The sequence below is a fragment of the Siphateles boraxobius genome, unplaced genomic scaffold (genome assembly GCF_051911475.1).
Source record: "Siphateles boraxobius isolate OS27281-9 unplaced genomic scaffold, OSU_SipBor_1 7, whole genome shotgun sequence".
Lineage (NCBI taxonomy): Eukaryota > Metazoa > Chordata > Actinopteri > Cypriniformes > Leuciscidae > Siphateles > Siphateles boraxobius.
Genome location: NW_027509197.1, coordinates 22,998,188 through 23,023,132, shown reverse-complemented (window position 1 = coordinate 23,023,132; position 24,945 = coordinate 22,998,188). Strand labels below are relative to the sequence as shown.

Sequence of the window (24,945 nt, the reverse complement as noted above, 5' to 3'; positions counted from 1 at the left end):
CTGTCTGAGATCAGGTGAGGATGCTTTATGTTAGTGTGCCAATAAAATGGCTCAAACAATGATCTGAAACATGCTCAGAAACAGACAAAATGTAGGAAGGTGCCAAGTTATACAATGCTTTAAAAACCAGATAGAATCCTTGACTTAATAGAAAATCAATGCAAATTAGATCAAACAAATGCAATGTGCTGTTTTAAATTTAAACATTGAACATAAAAAAATGACACTCAAATATTGACTATCGTAATTTTTCTCTCTCAAATGTTTAGCCCAATGGTGTCATTCCTCATGACAATCTTGTCCTGATCAAAATGAAACCGGATGAGAACGGGAGATTTGGGTTTAATGTGAAGGTAAAATGCTCAACGTATGTCATTTATTGTAACTGATTGTTGATGATTTAATGATTCCATTGCCTCTTAGAAATCACCTCTCCCTCTCTCACTCTCTCTCTCTTTTTTAGGGTGGCACTGATCAGAAGATGCCCATTATTGTGTCTCGAGTAGCACCTGGAACATCGGTATGTTTAATAGACTGTTTATTGTTGTAAATACTGTAGTATTACCCTTTGTAGGGCAGCTGGGAATGGATTAAAGCTGAAGACAATAAGGAAAGATTAATTGAAGAGTGACCTCTATAGGATTAGCAGTGAACTGCCCTGTGTGTCAATGTTTGGTTTATGCCTGTGTTGAAGGATTTATGCTGGTTTTCATTCAAAATTGCATATGGAGTTTTCCTAGTTGATGTTTCTGACTTGATATTAGAACAGTCCAAATGAAGAATTAAGATCTCATCTGTCATATAGGGGCAAGTAGTTTGAATTTCCAAATTTTTGGTCTTTGTCTCCCCTCCAGGCTGATTTGTGTGTGCCACGACTGAACGAGGGCGATCAGGTTGTGCTGATCAACGGTCGGGATATTGCAGAGCACACGCATGATCAGGTGGTCATGTTCATCAAGGCCAGCTGTGAGAGCCATTCCGGGGAGCTCCTCCTGTTGGTGCGGCCCAACGGTGAGCACTCACCTGATTAATAAACAAATCTTTTGCTGCCTTCAAGTCATGTTGAAATGATTTCACTACCATTCAAAAGTTAGGGGCCAGTACGACTTTTTTGTTCATTTATTTTTTTACGTTTTTGAAAAGTCTCTTATACTCATCAAGGCTGCATTTATTTTATTAAAAATACAGTAAAAACGCAATATTGTGAAATAATATTTTAATTTAAAATTGCCAATTTTATGTTAATATATTATAATAAAATGTAATTTATTCCTGTGATGGCAAAGCTGAATTTTTTCAGCAGCCATTCATTCAGTTTTGATCATGATCCTTCAGAAATCATTCTAATATGCTGATTTGGTGCAGAAAAATGTAGTATTATTCCTTAAATATTTTGCTGCTTAATATTTTTTGTGGAAACTGTGATAATATTTTTTATAGTATTATTTGATGAATAGAAAGTTCAAAAGAGCAGCATTAATTTTTAAATAGATGTACTCTACAAACAATGTACTCACTTTTTATCAATTCATCCTTGCTAAATAAATGTATTAATTTCTTTTTTTTTAAACGTTCTGACCCTAAACTTTTATTTATTTATTGATAAATAAAAAGTACTGACCCTTATTTATTGTCCTCTCACACCTTGTGGACTTAGCTGACATCACAATAACTGTTTCTCTGTATGTAGCTATCTATGATGTAGTTGAGGAGAAATTGGAGACAGAGCCTGATTTTCAGTACATCCCAGAGAAATCTCCCACAGACCCATCACAGCTGGACCAGGACGCCTGGAGGGACTCGATGCTGCAGTTAAAGGAGGGTCTTAACAATGCTACTATACTAGCCCAGTTTGATGTGAGTTAACAACTGATTATTGTCACTCATTATTTTGAGTTCTAACTAAGATAATGTTTTTTCTTCTATTTTTTTAGTAGCACTAAATCCAGGTTTCAAGTAATTCGATCTTTAAGATCAATGCTTTTTCTCCATCAATGATTAAAAAAGCTGTCTTCGGTTCTCCACAGGAAAAAGGCAGTTTAAGCTCATATGCTATTGTTTATCTAAATTGCTCATTTACAGAATGCTCTGAAATCAACCGCAATCAGGGTTATTCAGGATGTGGTCATATCAGAAGAACTTCCTATTACTTCCTGTCTTTCATTAGGCAGCTCTAATATCTTCCTGTTAGTGTGTTAGTGCGGGGTTTGTGTATGGGAATATGCTGATAAAATGTGCAATAAAAAAAAATATAGGATGCATGCTTTTTTGTTGCTCATTGTGCTTTTATGTGGCCATGCATGGATTAACGCACAAAGGGTGCAATGTGTCCTTGAAGTGATACATTATTGAAACACTTGAATTATAGGAGTAAACGATTATTCACACAGAATGCATTTTGCATTCCGCTGCACTTCCTTTCTGTTGATTTTATTTGTAAACATGCACTAAATGGACATCTTTGACCATTACGCTCTCGTCTTTTGCAGCTTCTCGTGCATGACACAGCGTTCTAAAATTGGCAGAGCTCAAGTTTAAAGTTCAACATTTGAAAAACTTATTTTTTATTCCACTACCAAGTGTCTCATGTGCAAAAACGTGTTCTTTGTGAAGGAATATCTGACACAATACTATCAGATATCTGTAGTGTCTGCCCACAGTTCATGTTTTGTAAAGGAAAATTGATTGTATGAAATTTCTGGTATAATACTTGAAAGTTGAAAAGAAGGCATGAATACTGTGGGTCATACTTAAAGTGTTGTGTCCATTAATGAGTTTTCATTCAATGGGATTTTTGTAGATTTACAGTTTTTGTTTTGTTTTAAAGCAACTGTATCGGAAAAGGCCTGGAATGACAATGTCATGTGCCAAATTACCTCAGAATATTTCCAAAAACCGCTACAGAGACATCTCACCTTGTGAGTATTGCTGCACACCGTTCTTTTGTACTGATAACCAGTGATAAAAAAAATGTATCCGTAATGTTGTTTTCTTGTCAGATGATGCTACTAGAGTCATCTTGAAAGGCACAGATGACTACATTAATGCAAATTACATAAATGTGAGTAGCTCATAATTATTCTATTATCTCGCTGCAAACTCAAACGCCCAGCGAAAGATGGACCGTGATTAATAGTCTCTCGTAATGTTGTTTTGTCATGTTCGCAGATGGAAATCCCTGCTTCCCGTCTCATAAACCGCTATATCGCTTGCCAGGGGCCGCTGCCCAACACGTGCCCGGATTTCTGGCAGATGACATGGGAGCAGGGCTCCTCTATGGTAGTCATGCTTACTACTCAGGTTGAACGAGGACGCGTATGTATACCTCTTGATGTTTAACGTTTAATTTTTATGTCTTTTCTTAACTTTTTGAGTTAACAACATTCAATCCCTTTCTACCGCAGGTGAAGTGCCATCAGTACTGGCCGAACCCCTCAGGTAGCGCTACATACGGCGGCTTTCAGGTTTCCTGCCAGACTGAGGAGGGAAACTCTGCTTTCTTGGTTCGAGATATGACTCTTACTCACATTGAGGTGAGTGCATTACAGATTTGCTTGTCAACAGTCAGTATCATTCTTAATTTGACTTGAACCATGTAATGTTGCAGTTCCTAATACAGTTACAAATTGGTGTTTGATTTACTTGCTTAAAGGGATGGTTCATCCCAAAAACAAACAAAAAAAAAATCATCATTTACTCACCCTCATGTCATTCTGAACCTGTGTGGCATTCTGTCTTCTGTGGAACACAAAAGTAGATATTTTGAAGAAAGTTGGTAAGCAAACAGTTTTGGTGTCCATTGACTTCCAGTGTATGGATGGGGGAAAAAAAGACATTTCTCAAAATGTATTCTTTTATGTTCCACAGAAGAAATAAAGTAACAACATGAGGGTGAGTAAATGTTGACACAATTAAAGTTTTTTTGGGGTATCACTTTATGCCAATGGTTTTTTTTCATTAGGCACTTGGAAAATGTTAATAGTGGACTCTAGGATCTTTTTTACAGTGTATAATTTGCTATGATGCCATTATAACCATGTAATTTTTTTGTTTGCTGTTTTGTTGTTTGTGGTGTTAGAGTGGGGAGACCAGGGAATTGACCCAAATCCAGTACCTGTCATGGCCTGATCACGGTGTACCAGATGACTCAACAGACTTCCTGGATTTTGTGGCTCTGGTCCGGAATAAACGAGCTGGAAAGGACGAGCCTGTTGTGGTCCACTGCAGGTATTTCATATGAATATATCACAAAGAGGTTTTTAAATGTAGTTATTCAAAGAGAATCACAGTGTAATCCAGTTTTTCTCTCTCTCTGCTCTGCTCTGCTCTGCTCCAGTGCTGGGATTGGCCGGACAGGAGTTCTCATCACCATGGAGACGGCAATGTGTCTGATGGAGTGCAGTCAGCCGGTGTATCCGTTAGAAATTGTGAGAACCATGCGGGATCAGAGGGCCATGATGATTCAGACGCCTGTAAGTCTAAAACAATCATTTGAAGTTATATTTTTCACTCACATTTAAAATGCAGCTACAGGCGGTGAGGTTTTCACACATGATGTGAAGAAGAGTTGCTGTAGCAGGGGGTCTTGTCCAGGCTGGGACTCCTAGAGCTTGAGACAATGATGCAGCTGTGATATCAGCATGATACATGAATGAGGCCTGTCTGCCCAGAGGCTGCTGACCATGTGACCACACTAATTAGACAACAGGAAGAAGAAAGGGCTGATGCTCAGTGAAAACACTTGTGCACTACATGCCCAATCAGTTCTTTTTTATTAGTAGTGTTGCTAAAGCATCACTCTTTCTATTGCTCATACACTACCGTTTGGGGTCAGAAAGATTTTTTAAGAATTATTATTAATTTTATTCAGGAAGCATACATTAAAGTGATCAAATTATCAATTATTATTATCACAAAAATACATATTTCAAATAAATGTTGGTCTTTTGAACTTTCTATTTATCAAAGAATCCTAAAAAATGTATGACAATTTCCACAAAAATATTAAGCAGCACAACCATTTTCAACATTGCAACATAATAATATATGCATTCTTCCATCTTGCTTTCTCTCTCACACTTAGACACTTGTCCATGATTTATGCTCTCATCCCAGTTTCACATACTACCGTCACGCTTGGCTGCTCTTGCTTGATATAGACTGGCTCATCTTCCATTCACTGTGACTTCCCCTCTGTTCTCTGTCTTCTCAGAGCCAGTTCAAGTTTGTGTGCGAGGCCATACTGAAGGTTTACGAGGAGGGCCTGGTTAAACCGCTCAAGTCCACGCTGTATGAATCCAACTAATGCGATGAAAGCTTTTCCTGAAAATGATGCTGAAATTCACTGACAGGATCTTCTCCATGTGATGATATCGCAGCTTCACGACAGAGCGATGGAGAAGTATCTCGAGCCAGGAACACATGACATAAACAAAGCACTGCTGCACTTTATGCTGGCAAAGAGACTATATGCCAAGCTTTAACGAGGAGAGAAAGAAAGGACAAAAAATAAAATCTAACAAAGGTGTATTAGGTACTTGTTGGGACTTTGAGTTTTCAGGGTTTTGACTAATATATATGTTAATAATGAAAATAGTAAAGAGATTGCTGGTGCCATATGTAAGTGTGTAAGGGCAGGCCCATGAATGAATGAGAGTTTTTATATATGGTCACCTATTATTTTGAGACAAACAACACCCACAAAACAACTCACATCCAGGCCTGTGCTGCAGATGATTATATGTATTTTTTTTAGGAATATTTATTGTTTTAGTTTAAATTTGAGTCCTGTTTATGCAACATAACTAACTACTTACAAATCAAAATCCGTATTTCTTATGACAATGATATTTTTTTCTGTTTGCTGTCAAATGCTCTCATAAAGGACTTTATAAAGCACTTTGCATTACAGCGGTGATGCAAAATATCAGTTCAGCCTCTCATGCAGATTTTAAAGGAATAATTCATCCAAAAATTTTAATATTTTGATTATTTACTCACCCTTGTGTCTTTCAAAACCCATATGTTCTTTCATCAATGGAACAAATGTTTTGAGAAATGTTCATGCTGCTCATTTTCATACAATGAAAGCCTACAAGAAAAAACAAAACATAATATTTACTATATTCCACATCTTCTGAAGCCAAACAATAGCTTTGAGTGTGGAAAAGACTGAAATGTAACTTTAATTACTGAAAATATTCCTCACAGGTAGTAGTTGACACAATTCGTTATGTAATGCAAGAACCTGTGAGGCTTCCAATTCACATATGGAAGAATCTTTTAAAATGCGATTGATTCTTTTCATAAAATATTTTAAATTCCCACTGTGGTTTAGTTGATGGAAGAATGCCATTCAGAAATTTGATCTTTCCAGAAGCAAACATTCCCTCATAATGAACTCCCTTATCATTTAAAATCAGATATTCTATTAAATGGATTAGTATCCCATATAGTTGATGTAATATCTATGTGTTGCTTTTTGTTCTGTTGTTAAATCTGAACGTTACACACCACAGTGTGTCAAATGCAGTACTGTGTTGGGGGATCAGATTGGAGTTTGTTTATGGTTGACCTGGTAGCGGACTGCACATGCAGAATATCCCTGCAACATTAGCCAGCTGAGAGTGTGTCCAGTATGTGTTATCACTGTACGTTTCTGCTGTCTGTATATGTGTAAGTGTGTTTTATAATACTGTTAGTGTGAATGTAATAGCCCAAATCACATGTTCAGGTTTTCTTTAGGCCTGGTTCAACACATTCGAGCTGGTGCCTGGTACAGACGTTGATTTTATTTAGTTTATTTAATTTAGCCCTAGTTTTATTGAACAGTCTTATGTTTAGAATCCATCATTGGCATTGACTTTGACAAAATAGCATTGTCTTCTCATGCTAAGATGTTGCTGTTTGAGAGTTTAATGTCTGCAAAATGAATTGTGTGTCCATTTCCCAGTTTCACAGGTTGCCTGTAGTTGAACACAGAGTTGTCCATGCCTTTACTCTTTGTAAGGTACTATCTACTTTTACAGTCACTCATTTGTCATTTCTCTGTGGTCATGCTTGCTGGAAAACCTTGGTTTTAAGACCAAATAATTCCCTTCTATGCTCAACAGGTTACAGGTTTTACCGAAAGACATTTAAAACAGGAATGCGACATGCAATTTGGGAGAAACTACACGCCTCCTGTCTCGTGGGAGAGACAGCACTTTTTCAACAAAGATGTACAATTGTAGACTGGTGTTAATGTTTATTTGCTGCAAATAACAAGGTCAAGTTGTGCCACTTGTCCATTTTTATGAAAATATTATAGTGTACATACGATGTTGTATATTAAAAAAGTCTTTACATTTAAATTGGGTGTGTGATCTGGGTCATTTTTGCATTAAATATATTCTGTTTTTGTACATTGCATATTTGTACATTTTAATTCCTTTGATTTTGGCAGTGAGGAGAGTTTCTAATGTTACAGCAGTTTCGAGCCCTCAGTAACCAGTGGGTGGTGCTGTTGGAAAAACAAAATACAGAGCACCTGCAAGCACCTGATAGTTTGAGGGTCGTGTTACTCATGTCTTCGCGAAGAAGTGCCTTTGTGTTACTCATGTCTTCTAGTTATAAGAATTTGTTGTTGTTGTTGTTATTTTTCAATAATATCTGCAAATGATACATTTCCTATCCATTCTATACATTTTAAAAATAAAAATGTCAAAAGTTTGGAAAGTTAATTTGTTTTAATGTTTTTGAAAAAAAGTCTCTTATGCTCACCACAGCTTTATTTTAACCCAGCACCATTTATTTATTAAAAAATACAGTGAAAACAGCAATATTGTGAAATATTAAAAATTTTCAAAAATATGTATATTTGAATATATTTTAAAATGTAATTTGTTCCTGTGATGGTAATGCAGAATATTCAGCATCATTATTCCAGTCTTCGGTGTCAAAATTATTCAGATATGCTGATTTGCTGCTCAAGAAACCTTTATTATTATTATTATAAATGTTGAAAAAGGTTTTTGCTGCTTAACATTTTTGTGGGAACTAATGATACAACTCAAACATTTGTGAACCTAAGATTTAAAAAAAAAAAGAATTTGGTCATTAAATATAAACAAAAATACAAACAAATTCTATTTAATAAATGCTTTAACTAGTTTAATAAATACATTTAATAAATGGACATAATGCTGTTCATTGAACTTTCAATTCATCAAAGAATCCTTAAAAAAGAAGTACCACCATTTCCACAAAAAATAAATAAATACATAAAAATGTTAAGCAGCAAAACTTCCAACATTGATAATAATCAGAGGTGGACAGAGTACACAACTCCCTTCAGTTGAAGTGAAAGTACAAATACTAAATATTACTCCGTTACAAGTAAAGGTTGTAAGGACCGATTTTTACTTAAGTAAAAGTACAGAAGTACTCATTTTTAAAAGTACTTATCTAAAGTAAAAAAGTAAATTTTAATGCAATACTTACAGTACCTTATGCCTCTGAATCTATATGCCTGCCTACACTCATATCAATATCAAATTTATTTCTAGAACACAGTTCCAGTAGTGAGATGGAATGTGAGATTGAATAAGTGCACTCAATAATGTCCACAATGGTTCCCTCAAATAGTGCCCTATTTAAAGTTTTTTTGGCTAATGAATATGTTAGCCTTACTGTTATCTATAAGCTAGTGTACTCCAAAACGATGACAAAATTTGCATTTAGAAGAGCAAACCATAACATTGAAAATGAAAATCATGGTTGATGTCAGAATCCACCGTCAGATTGACGTTAATCTCCAATGTTGGACAGTTGTATTGTGGTTGAAAATGAAAATCGGGTCGACGTCGGGTTCTGACGACAAACCGACGTCGTTCAGACGTCGAACGTACGTCCGATTCTGACGTCAACCCGACTTTCATTTCCAACAAAAATGCAACCCCTGTAACTAAAATCAAACCCTGACTGACGTTACTACTTCTACTCAAGGACCATGACAGAAATGTAGTGGAGTGAAAAGTATGATAATTGTCTTTCAAATGTAGTTAAGTTAAAGTAAAAAGTTTCCAGAAAAAATAACTCAAGTAGGATGTAGATACTCAAAAAGTGTACTTAAGTACAATACTCAAGTAGCCACTCCACCTCTGATAATAATACAAATGTAATAAGTGTTTCCTGAGCACCAAATCAAATGGGTTCTGAAGGATCATGTGACACTGAAGACTGGAGTAAGGATGCTGAAAAAAAATACATTTTAAAATATATTCAAATGTTGTGATAATTGTGATATTATTTATTTCGTAATATTACTGTCTATTTACTGTATTTTTATTAAATAAATGTAGCCTTGGTGAGCATGAGAGACTTCCTTCAAAAACATTATTTTGGTAATCATTCAGTACCCTGCTTTTACTATCTGATCATTTTACTATGTACCACTTCAGTACATTTTTACAAGGGGGATATGCAGATCCGTTACACAAAGTCCTAAAAATTCGGCAGAGCACCGTCCCTTTAAATGTAAATCCACTTTTAAGGATTAACTTGACGTCATTTCCTGAGGTAAAAAAAAAACAGCCACCCCACATCCCACAATCTTTCGGAGCAGGGAGAATATCAGTAACACTTATCTAAAAAACACGAAAGAAAAAAAGGTGGCTGTGCCACACTGTGGCTTAGAAGATGGATATTTCAAAGCACAGAGTTGTTTGTTGATAAAAACCGATGCTAGAGGACTTCATTGGCGGAATTTTCATCAATCTGCTGTAAGTAAAGCTTTTGTCTTTGGTCTGACTGAGGCTCAACAAGTGGATTCGCGCCGCTAGCGCGAGCGTCTCAGCTCAGCTGCGTTTATCCCTAAGGTGCACGCGATATATATCGGAACAAAGATTAAGATTTAGATTAATCACCGGTGAATAGCCGTATTTTGATTTCAAGCTGTTTGAGCCATTAAATCGCTAATTTTTAGATATTTACGCCGTTAAGTCTCAGTTAGGGGCAGTTTTTCTTGGGCAAACAGGTGTCAGTGGAGTTCAGTCAGTCACCGCGTGATCGCGAGCTGCTCGCTACAATTTTGTTCGAAACATGAAATAGTTTGGATATTGCGCGTGCACGCATGAGATCAGCGTTTGACGTTTTGTCCGCCGTTATTTTCAACGTCGTCGCCGTTGTTTTCTTAAAAGGTGCTCCAGTGTTGGTAAAACGCCTGTGTAATTTGAAGATAAAGTAATGAATAACTTGTAGGAACAGGAAAGAACCGATCACTGTCTAAGTAACACATAATGATATTTTGCTGTAAAGACAATCATGAGATTTAAGTATATTTTCAGTAACGTTACAGTTAGTCACGTGCAACTGCAGTTTTAGTTAACGTAGTCTCTATCTTAGACCATTATTATTATTATAAATACCATCGTTTAATTTATAGAAATTATATTCTCATTGAGATAACCATGGTAAGAAGACGTTGATGGATTTGTTACTTGTGCTGTTTTTTTTATTACTGTGGTCTTATTACAAATTACTCAGTTAAATAATAGTTACTGTACAATTCTACACAAAAGCTGAAGTGAATTTTCATTACGAAATAAGGTGCCAGCTATGATTTTAATACAGTCTTAGTTTCTATAGCTACTTCTTAACCATAGTTGTACTGTGGTAAGAGCATTTTCACAGAGGTTGGCCTGAGTATAACCGAAATGGTCTTTCTTTCAGACTGGACTATAACAGATCTTCCTGAATATGCTGAGCTTTCTGCGCCGGACTCTGGGCCGGCGGTCCATCCGCAAACATGCGGAGAAAGCTCGACTCCGGGAAGCCCAGCGAGCCACAACACACATCCCTGCTGCTGGAGATGCCAAGTCCATCATCACCTGCCGAGTTTCTTTGTTAGATGGCACAGATGTCAGTGTTGACTTGCCGGTGAGTAGACTAATGCAAAAGTGTTGCAAAGTGTTTGGTTGACTATGGTTTTCATAAACACATCTGTTTGTTTAGTCAGTTTCAGTGTTCTCGCCAGTTGTACTTTTTTTTTTTTTTTTGAGTTTTGAAGTGTTTTTCTTGAGTTGCTCAAGTTAAAAGGTAACCTTGATTGAAGCTCAAGGTTGACTCGGCATCAGTTTTCAGCCTGTACTTTGACAGACACTCCAGAGAGAAAGCTCTCCATTGTTCGTTGTTGTTTGAGGCTGAAAACCTGAGAGTGTGAAACTTGACCTCACTGTTTATTGGCTACAGATGTGCTTAGCACTTGTTACTTGACAAATGAGAAATCTTTACTCTCAACTTTGTAATTAGAAATTCCTTCAAAGAAGCTCTTTTACTTATCTCATCCACTTAAAACTTATTTGTGCCAAACACTCATAATTTATGTTTTCAGTACCATTTCCAGCCTCATCCTGATGCTTGTCATTAAACAGGTTGTTTATGCTGTTGTGTCTTTATGACTTTACACTGTCTTAGTGTGTGAAATGAGAATCTGTGTTCAAGCTGAGGGTTTGCGGCCATTTTTCCTACAAGTGCATCTTGACAGAATAAAGCCTATACTGTATCATATCAATGATGCTCTCTGCGCTGTGCAATGCATCACTTATTGACATTGTGTTTAAAGTTCATTGGTTATGATGAAAGGATTCATTCACAAGCTGACAAAACTTGCTCTGAACAAAAAAAAACACCATTTTGACTAATTTAAACATTTGATTGGTTCAGGTGCTCAACTGTTATGTCTGTGATTAGCTACAAAGCTAAATGCTGCAAAAACACATTCTAAATAGAAACCTTTGACAGTCTTCATGGAGTGTATACACAAATAATCACGGGAGCGTTTTAAAGTAGCTGAAAATCAGCGGGTAATGGTTCTTCAGAATGGCAGGTATTGTAATATTATCATCAAATTAATCTTTGGTGGGACAAAGATTAATTTTGGTGGTTGCCAAAATATTTTTTTAAATGCAGAAATGACAATTCTATCGTCAGATTGATCATTCATCTTTTTTTTTTGAGCCAAATCAAAGGCCTTTTAGTATCAATCCAAAAATGTATACCTTTAGTTTGTGGTACACGTCTTTTTGCTGTGAAATCTTAAATTTTTACAAAGTAAACATAATAACTTTTATATTGTTATTAATATTTCAAGATAATCATTTAATGGACTGAAGAGGTTTGCTTGATTACCCATTCATACTTTTTTAGAAAAAATTATGTTAGCTTGTGTGAATCAAATATGATCCAAAAGGGTTTTGATAAATGTTGATTTATACATATCTCAACCTTCATTGTATTTCGTTGGATATGTTTGCCCCCAAAAAGAGCTTTTCTCATAAAAACTAAGCATTTATATATTATATAGTGACAACTAATATTTATAATTAGCATTTTATGCAAGTAGTCTGCTATACTGTAACTGTTATAACAATCTAATTGATGTACAAGCTATCAGACATTTACTTTTGGACTTATAAATAATATTTGATTTGCATATTTTTGCTCATTTTGGGCATCTGAAAGTTGGAGGAGTTTTGTTCGACATTGAGTGTGATATTAACACTATAAAGGGTGACCACCTGGTCATATTTCTGTTGCTGGTCAGCAGATGTGATTTTTGCGAAACAGTGCAGGACACTTGGGAGAACAATAACTTATTAGTGACACTGGATGATAATATTCTTTAAGTCACAAAAAAGCTGCAAAAAACGATTATTTTAATAATCGATTAAACTAATATTATTGTAAAGATTATTGGAACGATTAATTGACTAATCGTCGATTATTTCACTGATTAATCAGTAGGCTTTGATAGATTATTCCACTTTTGCAGTTAGTTAGGTTTTCCTGAGTTTAAGGTAACATTCTGTGACATTGTTTACAAGCTGTTAAATTGACGTCTTTCCGCGGTTGAAACGCTGATTAAGTGATTTACATGAGAGATGATTGATTTCAGTTGTACTGTAACTTTCAACATACTTTTTGATGTTCTTTCATGTTTAATTTGTGCTGTAATAGTAGTAAAGAGGAAGAGATGATAGGTTCACAACACATGCTTCTTGAACTGCAACAGTGATCTTTCATGCCACATTAAAGAGCGCCAAAACCACATGTATTTCTTAAAATTCTGTAGGAAAATTGACAATTTAAAAGCTGAGACTTTATTTGATATCAAAAGTAACCTGCTCTGTCTCATGTCTGCATGTTGTCTGTGTCCTCTTTGCTCTACAATGTATCTTACACTCCATGTGTGGCGTCAGAACAGTGTCAATTGCATGAGTTAGAATGAGTGAGAGTTGGTGGCCCTGCATATGAAAGCATTTTTGTTATGTTAAACTTTCCCACATTTTACGCGTGCAAAGTGCTGTCTTCTATTGGATTGGATCCGAGAGGGCTGCATTATAGTATTGCGTTACATCGACCCACTGGTCAAACCGTGTTATTGCAGTCCCTTCAAATAGGTCATATGAGATCATAAGACTATTCCACAACAAAAATATTTGTTGACAATTTTTTTTATGTCGATAATGTCGACTAATCATTTCAGCCCTAGTAGCATGGGGTCATTTGACTGTGTGGTAGAGTCCTGCACGGGACCTGTTTGCTTGGGAAACCCATACCTGTCCTGACCCGTTTGACCAAGGCCGCGACCCGAAGTGTACCCACATTAAATCTACTACATCAGGTAGGCAAGAATTATTTATTTTCTCATGTAACATAAGCAATCAAATCAACATTAGGCGTTCTGTGTTGATGCATTTAAGACAAATACATTGTAATAATTAAAAGAAAAAAGGATGAGAACTAGGCTTCCTACGGTAGTCGGTGTTACCGGTGTTACACTGTGTTCAGTCCCAACACCGGTTTCATCACTTGCCCACCGGGACACCGCGGTGAAAAAACAAAAAAAATTTTTTAAAGCTTTATATTTAACGCAATTACGCAGTATCCGTTTTTTTCTGTCACCCGTTGACTAGCGTTGTATGATCACGCTCTTATTAATGTGAATGCTTTTAATAATCATGAATGCACTCCGCTATCTTTTAACACATCTCCGGAGAGCGGCTTCTTCACGCAAAAGAAAAACTCTTCATGAAGTGCAGTGAAATTCAGCAATCTATGGCGTTTCCTGATGGATCATGTTTGTTCGTTAACTTCATTTTATACGTGCAACTCACATAGCCTACAAGGACACTGACAATGCGCTGACAGACAGGACCAAGTAGGGCTGGGCGATATGGCCTAAAAAAAAATCCCCGATTTTTTCACAAAAAATCCGATTTGCGATTTAAATCGATTTTTTTCTCTACGTACTTAAAATCAATCTGCAGATGACAAAGAAATTGTTCAAAACAAGTTTTAACTTTATTTTGTTTTAATATTCCCTTCTGGGATTTGATCTCCATTAAAGTGCAATCAGAAACAACAAGCCAAAAAGACAAGAGGACAGGCCCTGTCTTTGAAAACAATGAAAATGTAACATAAAATAAAATGGATGGATTGGGATTGGGGGGGATGTGTAAAAAAAAACAAAAAAATTGCATCACAATAAGTGTATTGTGATAGTCAAATGATTTGGTAACTAAACATAATTTTATTAAGTTTACTGGTTTGCTACTGTTTTTATTATTGCTTAACACAAATTTCACAATTTCAATTCAATTCTTGTGATTTGATTCTGATCTGGATTCAATATAAATTCCTTTGGATAAATAGGTACATAGTAGCTACGTACTACTACCTAAGAACTATCGTACTACTATCTAAAAGTAGATACGTTAATGTGTTAATTGTTCTCCCAAAAAAAAATCACCTAATGCTGTAAACATACAGAGAGCCCTGTCAGCTGGTATTATTAAAGGTTAAAACTAACTCAAATTAAATATAATGCGTTTTTTATTTTATAATGCGTCTAACTAACATGCGTGCTATGGGTCATTAAAAGCCATCCTGAGGTAAATATAACGTTACGTGGCATAAGTTGTTCTCCAGCTGTTTTATGGACATCTTTCCACGGTTGAAAAACACTGATCGATCGATTTTATTAAATCTCGGTAAGTTTGCCGCTTGAACTGAGATCTGTCAGCGTTTTTTCACGTCACATTTACAAGCGCCAAAACGGTGTTTATTGTTTGAATTTTGTAATAAAACTGACAGAATCTGAGAGCTGAGAATCTGTTTCATATCGATAGTAACCTGCTCTGTCTTGTCTGTCGGTGTCAGTGTTCTCTTTGCTTCGCGATTTTTCTCTGCGTGAGAAAATGGATGTGTGGCGTGAGAGCGTTTAAAAAGTGACAGAATTGCGTCTCTCACAGTGAACTCGTGAGAGTTGGGAGCCCTGCAGATTCAGCTTGTAAATGTTTTCGGCGGGTGTGCTTCTGCTGCCGCGGTCTTGCTCATTTGCCATGTTGTTTGTGTATCTCTATCATGGCAAGCGCTGAGCCCGGTTGGAACTACGGGAGTCCAGATGGGAGCGTCGGCGGTTGTTAAAGATAACCGATTTTCATTCAAAAAAATCGGCGTAAACTACAGATTCGAGTTAATCGATAAAATCGATTTATCGCCCAGCCCTAGGACCAAGCAGGTAATATTTAGTATGAAAAAAAGTGTCAACTTTCAAATTTGGTCAGTCAAAGAAAATGATACAATAACAGGCCTACCGTTTTGTGGCTCTAATGTGTCGTGACGTGAGAGATTGCCTCAGTTAAAGCCAAGTTCAAATCCACCGACGTTAATCTACTAACTCTCCTGACTGCTTTGTCGGACAAAATATGGTGGATTTTGATTAGTCAGATCGCATCAAACTCCATGCAAAGGATGAATTGACGCTAATTTAAAAGTGAAGTGCACACTGCTGCACCAGCTTTTTATAAGCGATGTAAAAACAATTAGTTTCCAATTCGCCAATTCAGCGCACAATAACAAAACAGTGTTGCTCCGCACGGCCACCAATTATGCATGCCCGTGCAAACTCGTGCATTTTACGTTTGCCTTTAAATTAGTGATTTAAAAGCCCCCGCCAGTGATCCTGGTATTACCGGTGTTGTCACACGTCGATTAACCGGTGGGAAAATATCCTCACCGTCACATCCCTAATGAGAACCTGCATCAGTCATGTAAACAATACAAAACTTTTGCCTATATCTGAACAAGCAAGCTGTCAATCTCTTCAGTTGCAGCGTGCAAACGCCAGCACTCAACGCTGAAAATCGCCTTGTAATTAGAAACCTTTGAAAGCAGCTGCCTATCAAGTGGGTACCGAATTGAGTCAATATAGTCTTGGCTATTGGACCCGAGTCCGCCCGTACTTATTGATTCCTGAGCCGCACCTGCACCACAAAGACAACGTGAATATTATTCCAAATATTAGTGCTTGTAGTGGGACAGTGAATGACTTGATCCCCTCAGCTTCTTAATGCCTTTGTTTACGCTTTGGTTGAGCCTCTGGCAGGATTTTCTCTGACCTCCACCTGAATGTGTTAGGTGTTATATGATGTATGACTGAGTGTGTTGTTAAATTCAGTTTATTGCGTTTCTCATCTCCATTCCTAACTTTAGTTCAGTATTTACACTGACTGATGTTTTAGTGCATTTTAGTTGTTTGTGTTAATATGTGCACATTTATGTGGTACCTGTATTACTGTATAACACATTTAGTACAAGTTCTCTTGGGATTTCATCTGTTGTCATTTTAATTGAGTGAACTACCCATATTTTAAAATAACCATAGTGATCTTGCACCAATAATGATTACTTATTGTCTGTGGTTTGCAACCCTTTAGACTGCACTTTCTGAATGCAACATGCAACATAGTGTGGTCATGTCTCAAAATTGCAAATCATTTTTAGAGACTTCTTTTTTAAATCAGTTATTGCACACTGTGTATATGTGATGATTTGGAGCTCATTCACGGTTGAGGTCAGCTTTTATTAAAGGCTTAAATATATTTGATTTTGAGGCATCAATTTTAGTCACTTGTGAGGTCTTGCTCCTAAAGATTTCATTGTTACATTTTTATTTATTAATGCCGCGAGGAAGGCCCAATAGATGTTAGCTCTTTACTGAAGGCACTGGGTTTTGTTCATCAGTCTGATAAGGATCACTGCGATCTATGGGCTGGTCTCTGTAGATTACTAATGGTGGCCTCTTTGAAGCTTGGAAAGGAAATAATCATTACACATGCCATAGGCTACTAGTTAACTCTAAGATCTTAACCTACCTCCCCCCCTTTGTTCTTATTTCAGATAGTTGGCACAACTTTTTTGTTGTTGTTTTAGATTCCCTCTGATCTGTCATACACAAGGGAATGATGAGCATAAACTGAACTAGTGGTGACTGATAAATTAGATCTTGATCTGTTCTAGGGCTGCACGATTCATCGCAATTTCCATGTAATCGCACTTTAAACCGATTTGGCTTATCACGATTTTGAATTCACAAAGGCTGCGATTGTTTGTTTTTTTATGCGCAGCTTGTCATTGATGTACGGTTCTGTAAAAGATGCTCCATCTGAAAGCACTGTGAGTTTGAGTCACTTATAACGTGCATTTGAAAAAGTAACACGTCAAATATCTTTTCAAACATGAGAAGCATTTATGAACCTCTTGTCCAACAAAAGACAACATTTAATAACATGCTTTACTCGAAACTCACTTCATAACGACATTTGAGCATCCTTCTTTGAGATGATGTGGCTTCTACACAGAATAAGGCAGTCGTGTATTTATAAGTCATGTTTAATCAACAATCAAATCGTTTCAGTCTTCTGTTTATTCAGCTACAGCGATCATGCCCATGCCCGATTGGGATTTCCTGGCGGGGCATATTTGGCGTGTCTGCGTGAGAGCACCCTCTGGCTTTCAGATGAAGCAGCATTTACTACAGATCAGTTGTATACAATAATTGCAGCCTTTGCTAAATCGCGTGCGGTTTCGTTGCAATTAATCGTGCAGCCCTAATCTGTTCCATACTTAATAACCAAGAGTAAACAAACCCATTAAATGAGCAGATTCCAGTCTAAAAAACAAACATCAAGGAATGGCGAAAGTTATCAATTTATTCAACCTCATGCTTTTCCAAATGCATATGACTTGCGTTAATATGTTTTTTTTTTGTTTTTTTTTTGGTAGAGCATTAATGCTAAACTTTTCCGCAACGAATAGGCTAAGCTTTTAAAAAAGGCATTAACAAAAAAAAAAACTTGAATTGTAGGGCTGGGTATCGTAACAAAATTTTCGATACCGATACCTTGACTTCGATACCGGTTCCTGAACGATACTTTTTTTCTATACCAATTTTATCAATATAACATTACCTAAAAAAAAAACTTTTAATTTTTCATTTTGTTGACTTTGATACCGATAACCGATATTAATATTGCTCTTATGGCCGATACCGATATTTACCGATGTCGATATCTCTGTATAGGAAACACATTTTTATGATAATCAAATAAAGAGCTATTTTCCAAAACACTTATTTTTTTTTTTACTTTTGTAATTTATTTTCAGAAATTACTGATATTGGACACCTTTACCGTTGTGCAAAATATGTCATCAGATTTTCAGAAGAAAAAATAAATATTTATATAGAAATACATTTTTATAAAGGATACAAGTGTGTCCTGAATTCACAGTATGAATAAGCCAACCCTGAGTGTTCTCAATAAACATCTAACTCACTTGAGACCAAGTCTCTGTATTCTGTGAACAATGTACAACAGTTCAAAACTAAGGGTGTCACGATTTCGATTTTAAATCGAAATCGATCGAAATTAATTCACAAACTCAAAAATAGAAATAAAAAATGGAATCGTCGATACTGCCACGCCCCCATGTCGCGCCCGCGATGGAAAGTTCGGATCGTTTTACTGACTCTATTGTTCAATCTCGTTCATCAAAATTAACTAATCTTTTTTTCTAGTCATTTCAGGGGCTTTAAATGTTATACTTTTAACAGGCAAATTCCCCGAACACATCCAACGCAATCTTGATCATATTCTGAATTAAGAAATCATTATAATGCAGTCAAAAGTAATTTACAGGGAACATTAATACTTGACCTTCCGAGTCTTTTGTTCATTTGTCGCGTGACAGAGTTCATGAACGACTCATCACGGCGTGGGAAAAAAACACACGTGTTGAAAGGCTGTGAGTCCTCTAACTTGGATTCTATGCCCGAGCCCGAACTTGGCCGATATTTCCCGTCACTATCCTCGGGCCGGGCTCTTGATCTATAGACGTGCACTCCCAACGCAATAGAGTGCGGTGCGGGACTAGATATGATGGCCGAGTGCGAGCGCGGGCGGTAATACACTCACTCTGTGTGTGCGGGAGAATAAAAAGATTAGCGGGACTCCCGCAAACTAGAAATATCTATGAATAAAACATAGAAAAAATAATAAAAAATTTTCGTCTGTTGCAAAAAAGCAACAAGAACAACTAAAACAAAATAAAAACGATTTACAGGCCAGAGTTTCTATTTATAACATGTTTGCAGCGTTGAGCGATTTAGCCAATCACAGACATATGTGTTGATTTCTTGAACGCAATGACCAATCAGAAGCATTTAAGATAGACTCTCCTCACCGCTCAAAACAGACTTTTTGTTCAGTGCTGAATTCTATACGCTGGCAAATCCTCTAATTATAACAAAGTGTATGCTATATATTATGAAAGATTCATTGTGCAGTCAGCTTCACTGATAATAACAGAGATGTGTGAGATTGCGATGAACTGATGTCAGCTTTTTAGGAGCAAAAGCAACCTGTGCTTAAAAAAAAAAATCGAGAATCGAATCTAACCGTGACCTTAGAATCGAAAATGTAATCGAATCGAGGATTTGGAGAATCGTGACACCCCTATTCAAAACTTTAAAGTACAGTACTGTCCTACTAAGGCAAAATACCTCAACTTCTATTTTATAGCACAATGTTATGATAACACTTAAAAGCAATATCAACCCTATTAGACTCTGATAAAAATGGCTTCACATGTATAAACAAGAAGTTGAAGTAGTGAGAATAGTTGGAATGTCCTGTATGAACAAAATGACGGAGTATGTTGTAATGTTTCCACTGTTCGATCGCGCCCACACCACACACACACACACACACACACACACACACACACACACACACACACACACACACACACACACACACACACACACACACACACACACACACACACACACACACACACACACACACACACACACACACACCATATTCCAGCATTGCAAATGCAATCTTGACGTTGCAACCTGTTCATAATAGTCACAGAGCTTCAGAGCTAAGGCGGGGCTACAGATTAGGTGTCCCTAAAGAACTGTATCTAGTAGTTCCGCATTATAATGGATTTGCTTTCTCGTCGGTTGTTTGACATTGATTTTAACCAGGGTTCAACAAAAGGTAGGCTCTAACTTACTACATTCCTGCTGCTGGTGTATAATGGGTGTGTCGTTGCGGCTCCAACCGACCAACTCGCGTAGTATTCAGTCAGTGGACTGTCATTTACAGGCGAGAGCTAGCATTTTATTTCAGTTGTAGCCTTGTATTACGGGCTGTATATTAAGATATCCTACAAGCCTGCTCTAATGCAGCGCTTGTTACTAGATAAGTTGTTGATTATGGCTCGAAACGTGTTTGTGTCTAGTTTGTGAAGTAGCATCGCTAGCTAAAGGCTACCGCTAGCTATTACTGGATTTTAAAGATTATCTTTTTTATGCACCCGTGTCGTGTCATTCTTACCTTGATCATTTTCACCATCATTTTCCCCCGAGAGTATGCCATTATTCAGTAATCTAACAAATGCAATCCCTGTGAAACATGTAACTTACGTGTGTGTCTGAGGTGATTTAATTGCCTACATCATAACCCCGTAATCCAGCACGGCAATACTTTGATGGTCGGTCAGAACAAGGCAGAGTGCCGTAACTTGCGCCTCCAGCACCTGCATCAGCACATTATGTGTGTAATGTGTACGCGCTCGTGCAAAAACAAACATCCCCGCCCCCACATACCGGTAAGCCTACACGCATGTCAAATACACAGGAATGATTATCGGCCTGTTCAGATCGGGCCTCTTTTGACATCGGACCGATACGTAAAAAATTTACCATATCGGCCGATATTATATCGGCGGCCGATATATCGTGCATCACTAGTTTTGTGAAAAATGCTATACAAATAAATGTGAATTGAATTAAATATAGGTACTGGGGTGCGGGATATATGCCTCACGCTCAGCACACATGAAGCTTGCGCAAAGCACTGGCAAAAGTAGCCTAATGATTATGGAAGTGTCGGGAAACGATAGCAAGGAGATATTTTAATTGTTTATTAATGAACAAGTGTTTACTAAACGTGTTGGCTGCAAAGATGATTATTGCGAATTTGCAGAGATGGGGGACTCGAGTCACATGACTTGACTCGAGTCAGACTCGAGTCGCAAATTTAAGGACTTCAGACTTGCTTGACTAAATTAAGAAAATGACTCGACTTGACTTTGACTTGAGATGCAATGACTTGAGACTTGACTTGACTTGAACTGTATGACTCGAGAATGACTTGATATACATTTATCATTGCAACATCAATTGATGAACAAAATGAAAGCAACGGAACCATTAACGCCAGTCATCAGATTCCGCGCGATTGTGTGACACTGCACAAGCCCAGAAAAAACATACATCGCGGTGAGCGCGCTAAATACAAAAACATCTTCCAGCATCGTTTCTTTTCAGATATAAAAACTAGAAATTGACTATATTCATACAAGAAGATTTGCTGTACGCATAATAACTGGCAAGGGATATCGGACGACCATCACAACCCCGAAGTTCGAACAATCGAACTTCATTCACCACGTCTAAAAGTAAGCTATGGCTTGTTTAACCAGTTTGTTATAGTTAATTTGACTATCTTTAAATCGAGAATATTGGTCAAAACAGCATGCCTCTTTATACACAATTATGTTTTCAAATGTAGCTTAATGTTGTCAATATTCAAATGATAATTAATGATGTCATATGTTTTGTATAACATTTGCCACATTTCTTTTTAAATCATGCTTTAAAGCCAAATATGTCGTTCTTTCCAATGACAAAAAACAACATAGAAAACTGTTAATGTTTTGTCGTGTTTTATGGTTCTCTTAAAGCAGGGTTAGATGTTATCAGGGGTTACATCTATTAGATGTTATAAAAATGCCAGCAGAATTAATATTGCACCCAAAATTCAAAATGTGGTGGGAAAAAAATGCCCTAGTATGAGTTATTTTCATAATTATAACATATGATATTAAAAAAATATTTCCAGAATATTGACGCGATTGCAAATGTGATAATGATTTTATAAAACAGTTCAGTAAACAGAGTGAATATTGTGATGTGACATTTAGACATAGCCTAATATTCCAAATATTTTCTGTTTTTGCTCGATTTCTCCAATGACAATAGTTCCAAACAAGCCACAGAAAGAGTTATGCGTATTTGTGATTCAGTGACCTAGTTGCTTAGTTCCAGAACGAATCTGCCGTTTTGAACATAACTTAAATGAATGCTTATATGACTCGCACATTAATACGGTAATTTGGCGCCACCTATTGGCGGTTTTAACTTCATAATTAAACATATATAACTTGTATTAAGGGGATGCCAGTTTGAAGAATGCCTTTGGTCGCATAGGAATTATACTTGAATTGTGAATTGTTTAATACCTTTTAATGGTCTTTGCAATGTTTTAGGCATATTTATTTTTTCATGCTTTAATGTTGGCCTAATTTCAATTACATTTAGATTTTTATTGTAGTAACCACTCAGCTATATGTGGAAATGCATATATTAAAAAAATATAAAGTTGCAATTAAAACCATAGTCCACAACTTCTGTAGTTTTAACTTATTTTAATATATCAACTCAGTGAAATCGTCAAACGTTTGTATGACTTGCCAGTGACTTGTGACCCAAGCTACGACTTGACTTGACTTGCTTGACATAAGGCAGTGACTTGACTTGACTTGCCTTTATTAAAAATTTACTTGGACTTGCTTGAGACTCGAAGGTTAAGACTTGAGACTTGCTTGTGAATTGCACATGTGTGACTTACTCCCACCTCTGCGAATTTGCGATGCTGACTCGTCATCCCCGCAGTAGTGAACGCGCGCACGCCTATATGGATTAGGTAATCAAAATATTTATTTCTAATTGTTTCGTTTAAAAGTAGACATATTTTGAACATATATAGAACTATTTCTCATGTCTGTGAGGCAAGTATCCTATACGCTGAGTTTTGGTTTATATGTGACGCGCTCCAGTTCTTGTAGTCGAAGGCTGATAAACTTTCTACTCTCGAGTGTATTCTGTGCGCTTTTAAGTGCCTTATCAGATTTACCATGTTACCGGTCTTAGCAGCAATTATCTTGTCGAAAATATTGCCTCGTGTGCTTATGGCAGGGCTTGACATTAACTTTTTGAGGCACTTGTCCTTCGGACAAGTAAATTTATGTTTCACTTGTCCATGCACAAAAGTCACTTGTCCGGGTAAAGATTTATAATTTTATCTAGGGCTGCACGATTTGGGGAAAATGTCATATTCCTATTATTGAGATCAATATTGCGGTTGTGATATGCGATTGCGATATAATAAACAAATGGTTTCATGAGTCAACTTGTTTGGTTCTAAACCAAATGCACACACAGATTAGTGATAATTCTGAAATTAGCAATAACAACTAAATGATTGATAACACCTATAATGATCAATAAGCCATTGATGTTTGGATAAAAATGAACTGTCTAACAGGTAGGACATATACAGAAATTGAATAAAGTTATCAAACAGTCTGCGCAGCATAAATTATAAATTATATATAGACTACTCCTTATTAAAGCTACACAAGTTCTTTAGTCAAGAGCAGTGAGTAATTTTCTCTGTTCCCTTTGTTCTTTCATTAACTTTACTGACAGAACACTTTATTGGTAGCTGGCCCTTTAAGAGCAGCCGCTGTGGACAGAGACGCGGATCTCACACGCGCCTCATTCTCTCATGAGTCACAACTCTTTATGTCCATCATAAGACTGCTCTTGTGTTATGAAGATACTCAACAAATGACATTTTGGCTTAATTGTGTGTGTTGATGTTCGTTCAAGCGCGAAAGAGAACTGTATTCTGGCGCGCGGTCTGTGCATGCGCATCATACTGGTGCGCGTCTTTCTGCGAGTCACATTCAGGACATTCACAGGCCATTCACATTCAGGACATGTCTTCGTTTCAAATCTGTAAAATTAAATCTGTAAAATAGACGTAACGAGTGGCACATAACGTGAAGTAACATGGCATTTTATTTTGTTTGAAATTTAACTTGTCCGGTCGGACAACTAATTTTCTCTTCTACTTGTCCTACAAAAAATCCACTTGTCCCGGACAAGTGGACAAGCCTTAATGTCGAGCCCTGCTTATGGCATCGAGTAGGGTACATGGGTACACTGATCATTTCCACATATTTTGTATCTATCTGGGTTGGACCAAGCGGCAACCTCCCCGTCTCTCTCTTGAAACCAACACGGAAGTGAATTAAACTGCAATTCATCGACTGACCGCTTGAGGCAGGCTGCAAAAGTGAGTCAAATCTGTATCTCCCCCATGTTAAAATCCCCAACTTTACAGCAGAAAAAAATATGTTTACAGCCTGGAGCAAAAAGTGGTTTTGTTCTATATAGCTAATTTTGCCCTTCATGACAACTGTGAGGGGGGTGAATTTTTTTACACCTCATCCGTTTAAATTATATTAAGCCTTAAAGTTCTGCATAATTAAGGGCGTGGCCACTTGCGTGACTGGTGGATTGAGGCTGCTATAACTGCTAGCCGGCGTTTGTCTCTGTTAACGTCACCCTCAGCTGCTGTACTTGCCATCTCTGCAGTGTTTGTGCTTTTTTCGGGATCATTTCATACAATTTAATACACG

The 24,945-nt window shown here is 37.0% G+C and overlaps 2 protein-coding genes and 1 long non-coding RNA gene across 6 annotated transcripts in view; 2 read left to right on the top strand and 1 right to left on the bottom strand.

Moving 5' to 3' along the window:
* The window catches only part of ptpn4a (protein tyrosine phosphatase non-receptor type 4a), a 60,695-nt gene extending 53,343 nt beyond the window's left edge, over positions 1-7,352 (top strand). For 2 of the 4 annotated variants that reach the window (XR_013197060.1, XR_013197061.1), the window contains 12 exons: positions 270-353; positions 464-520; positions 855-1,011; positions 1,691-1,857; positions 2,828-2,918; positions 3,000-3,061; positions 3,169-3,315; positions 3,405-3,533; positions 4,079-4,227; positions 4,337-4,472; positions 5,213-7,009; positions 7,113-7,352. Coding sequence is in view for 2 of the 4 variants with exons in the window: in XM_077215174.1 (XP_077071289.1) it covers positions 270-353; positions 464-520; positions 855-1,011; positions 1,691-1,857; positions 2,828-2,918; positions 3,000-3,061; positions 3,169-3,315; positions 3,405-3,533; positions 4,079-4,227; positions 4,337-4,472; positions 5,213-5,305 (1,272 nt within the window). In the remaining 2 variants the exon portion in view is untranslated. Of the gene's footprint in view, positions 1-269; positions 354-463; positions 521-854; positions 1,012-1,690; positions 1,858-2,827; positions 2,919-2,999; positions 3,062-3,168; positions 3,316-3,404; positions 3,534-4,078; positions 4,228-4,336; positions 4,473-5,212 lie in introns of all 4 variants that reach the window. The other 2 variants (XM_077215174.1, XM_077215175.1) reach the window with 1 other exon arrangement.
* The window catches only part of LOC143723180 (uncharacterized), a 292,525-nt gene that overhangs the window by 149,864 nt on the left and 117,716 nt on the right, over positions 1-24,945 (bottom strand). The window lies entirely within an intron of this gene.
* The window catches only part of epb41l5 (erythrocyte membrane protein band 4.1 like 5), a 74,282-nt gene continuing 58,892 nt past the window's right edge, over positions 9,556-24,945 (top strand). Inside the window, exons 1-2 of the mRNA XM_077215176.1 lie at positions 9,556-9,761; positions 10,711-10,917. Of these exons, the coding sequence (XP_077071291.1) occupies positions 10,738-10,917 (180 nt within the window). The 5' untranslated portion in view covers positions 9,556-9,761; positions 10,711-10,737. The remainder of the gene's footprint in view (positions 9,762-10,710; positions 10,918-24,945) is intronic.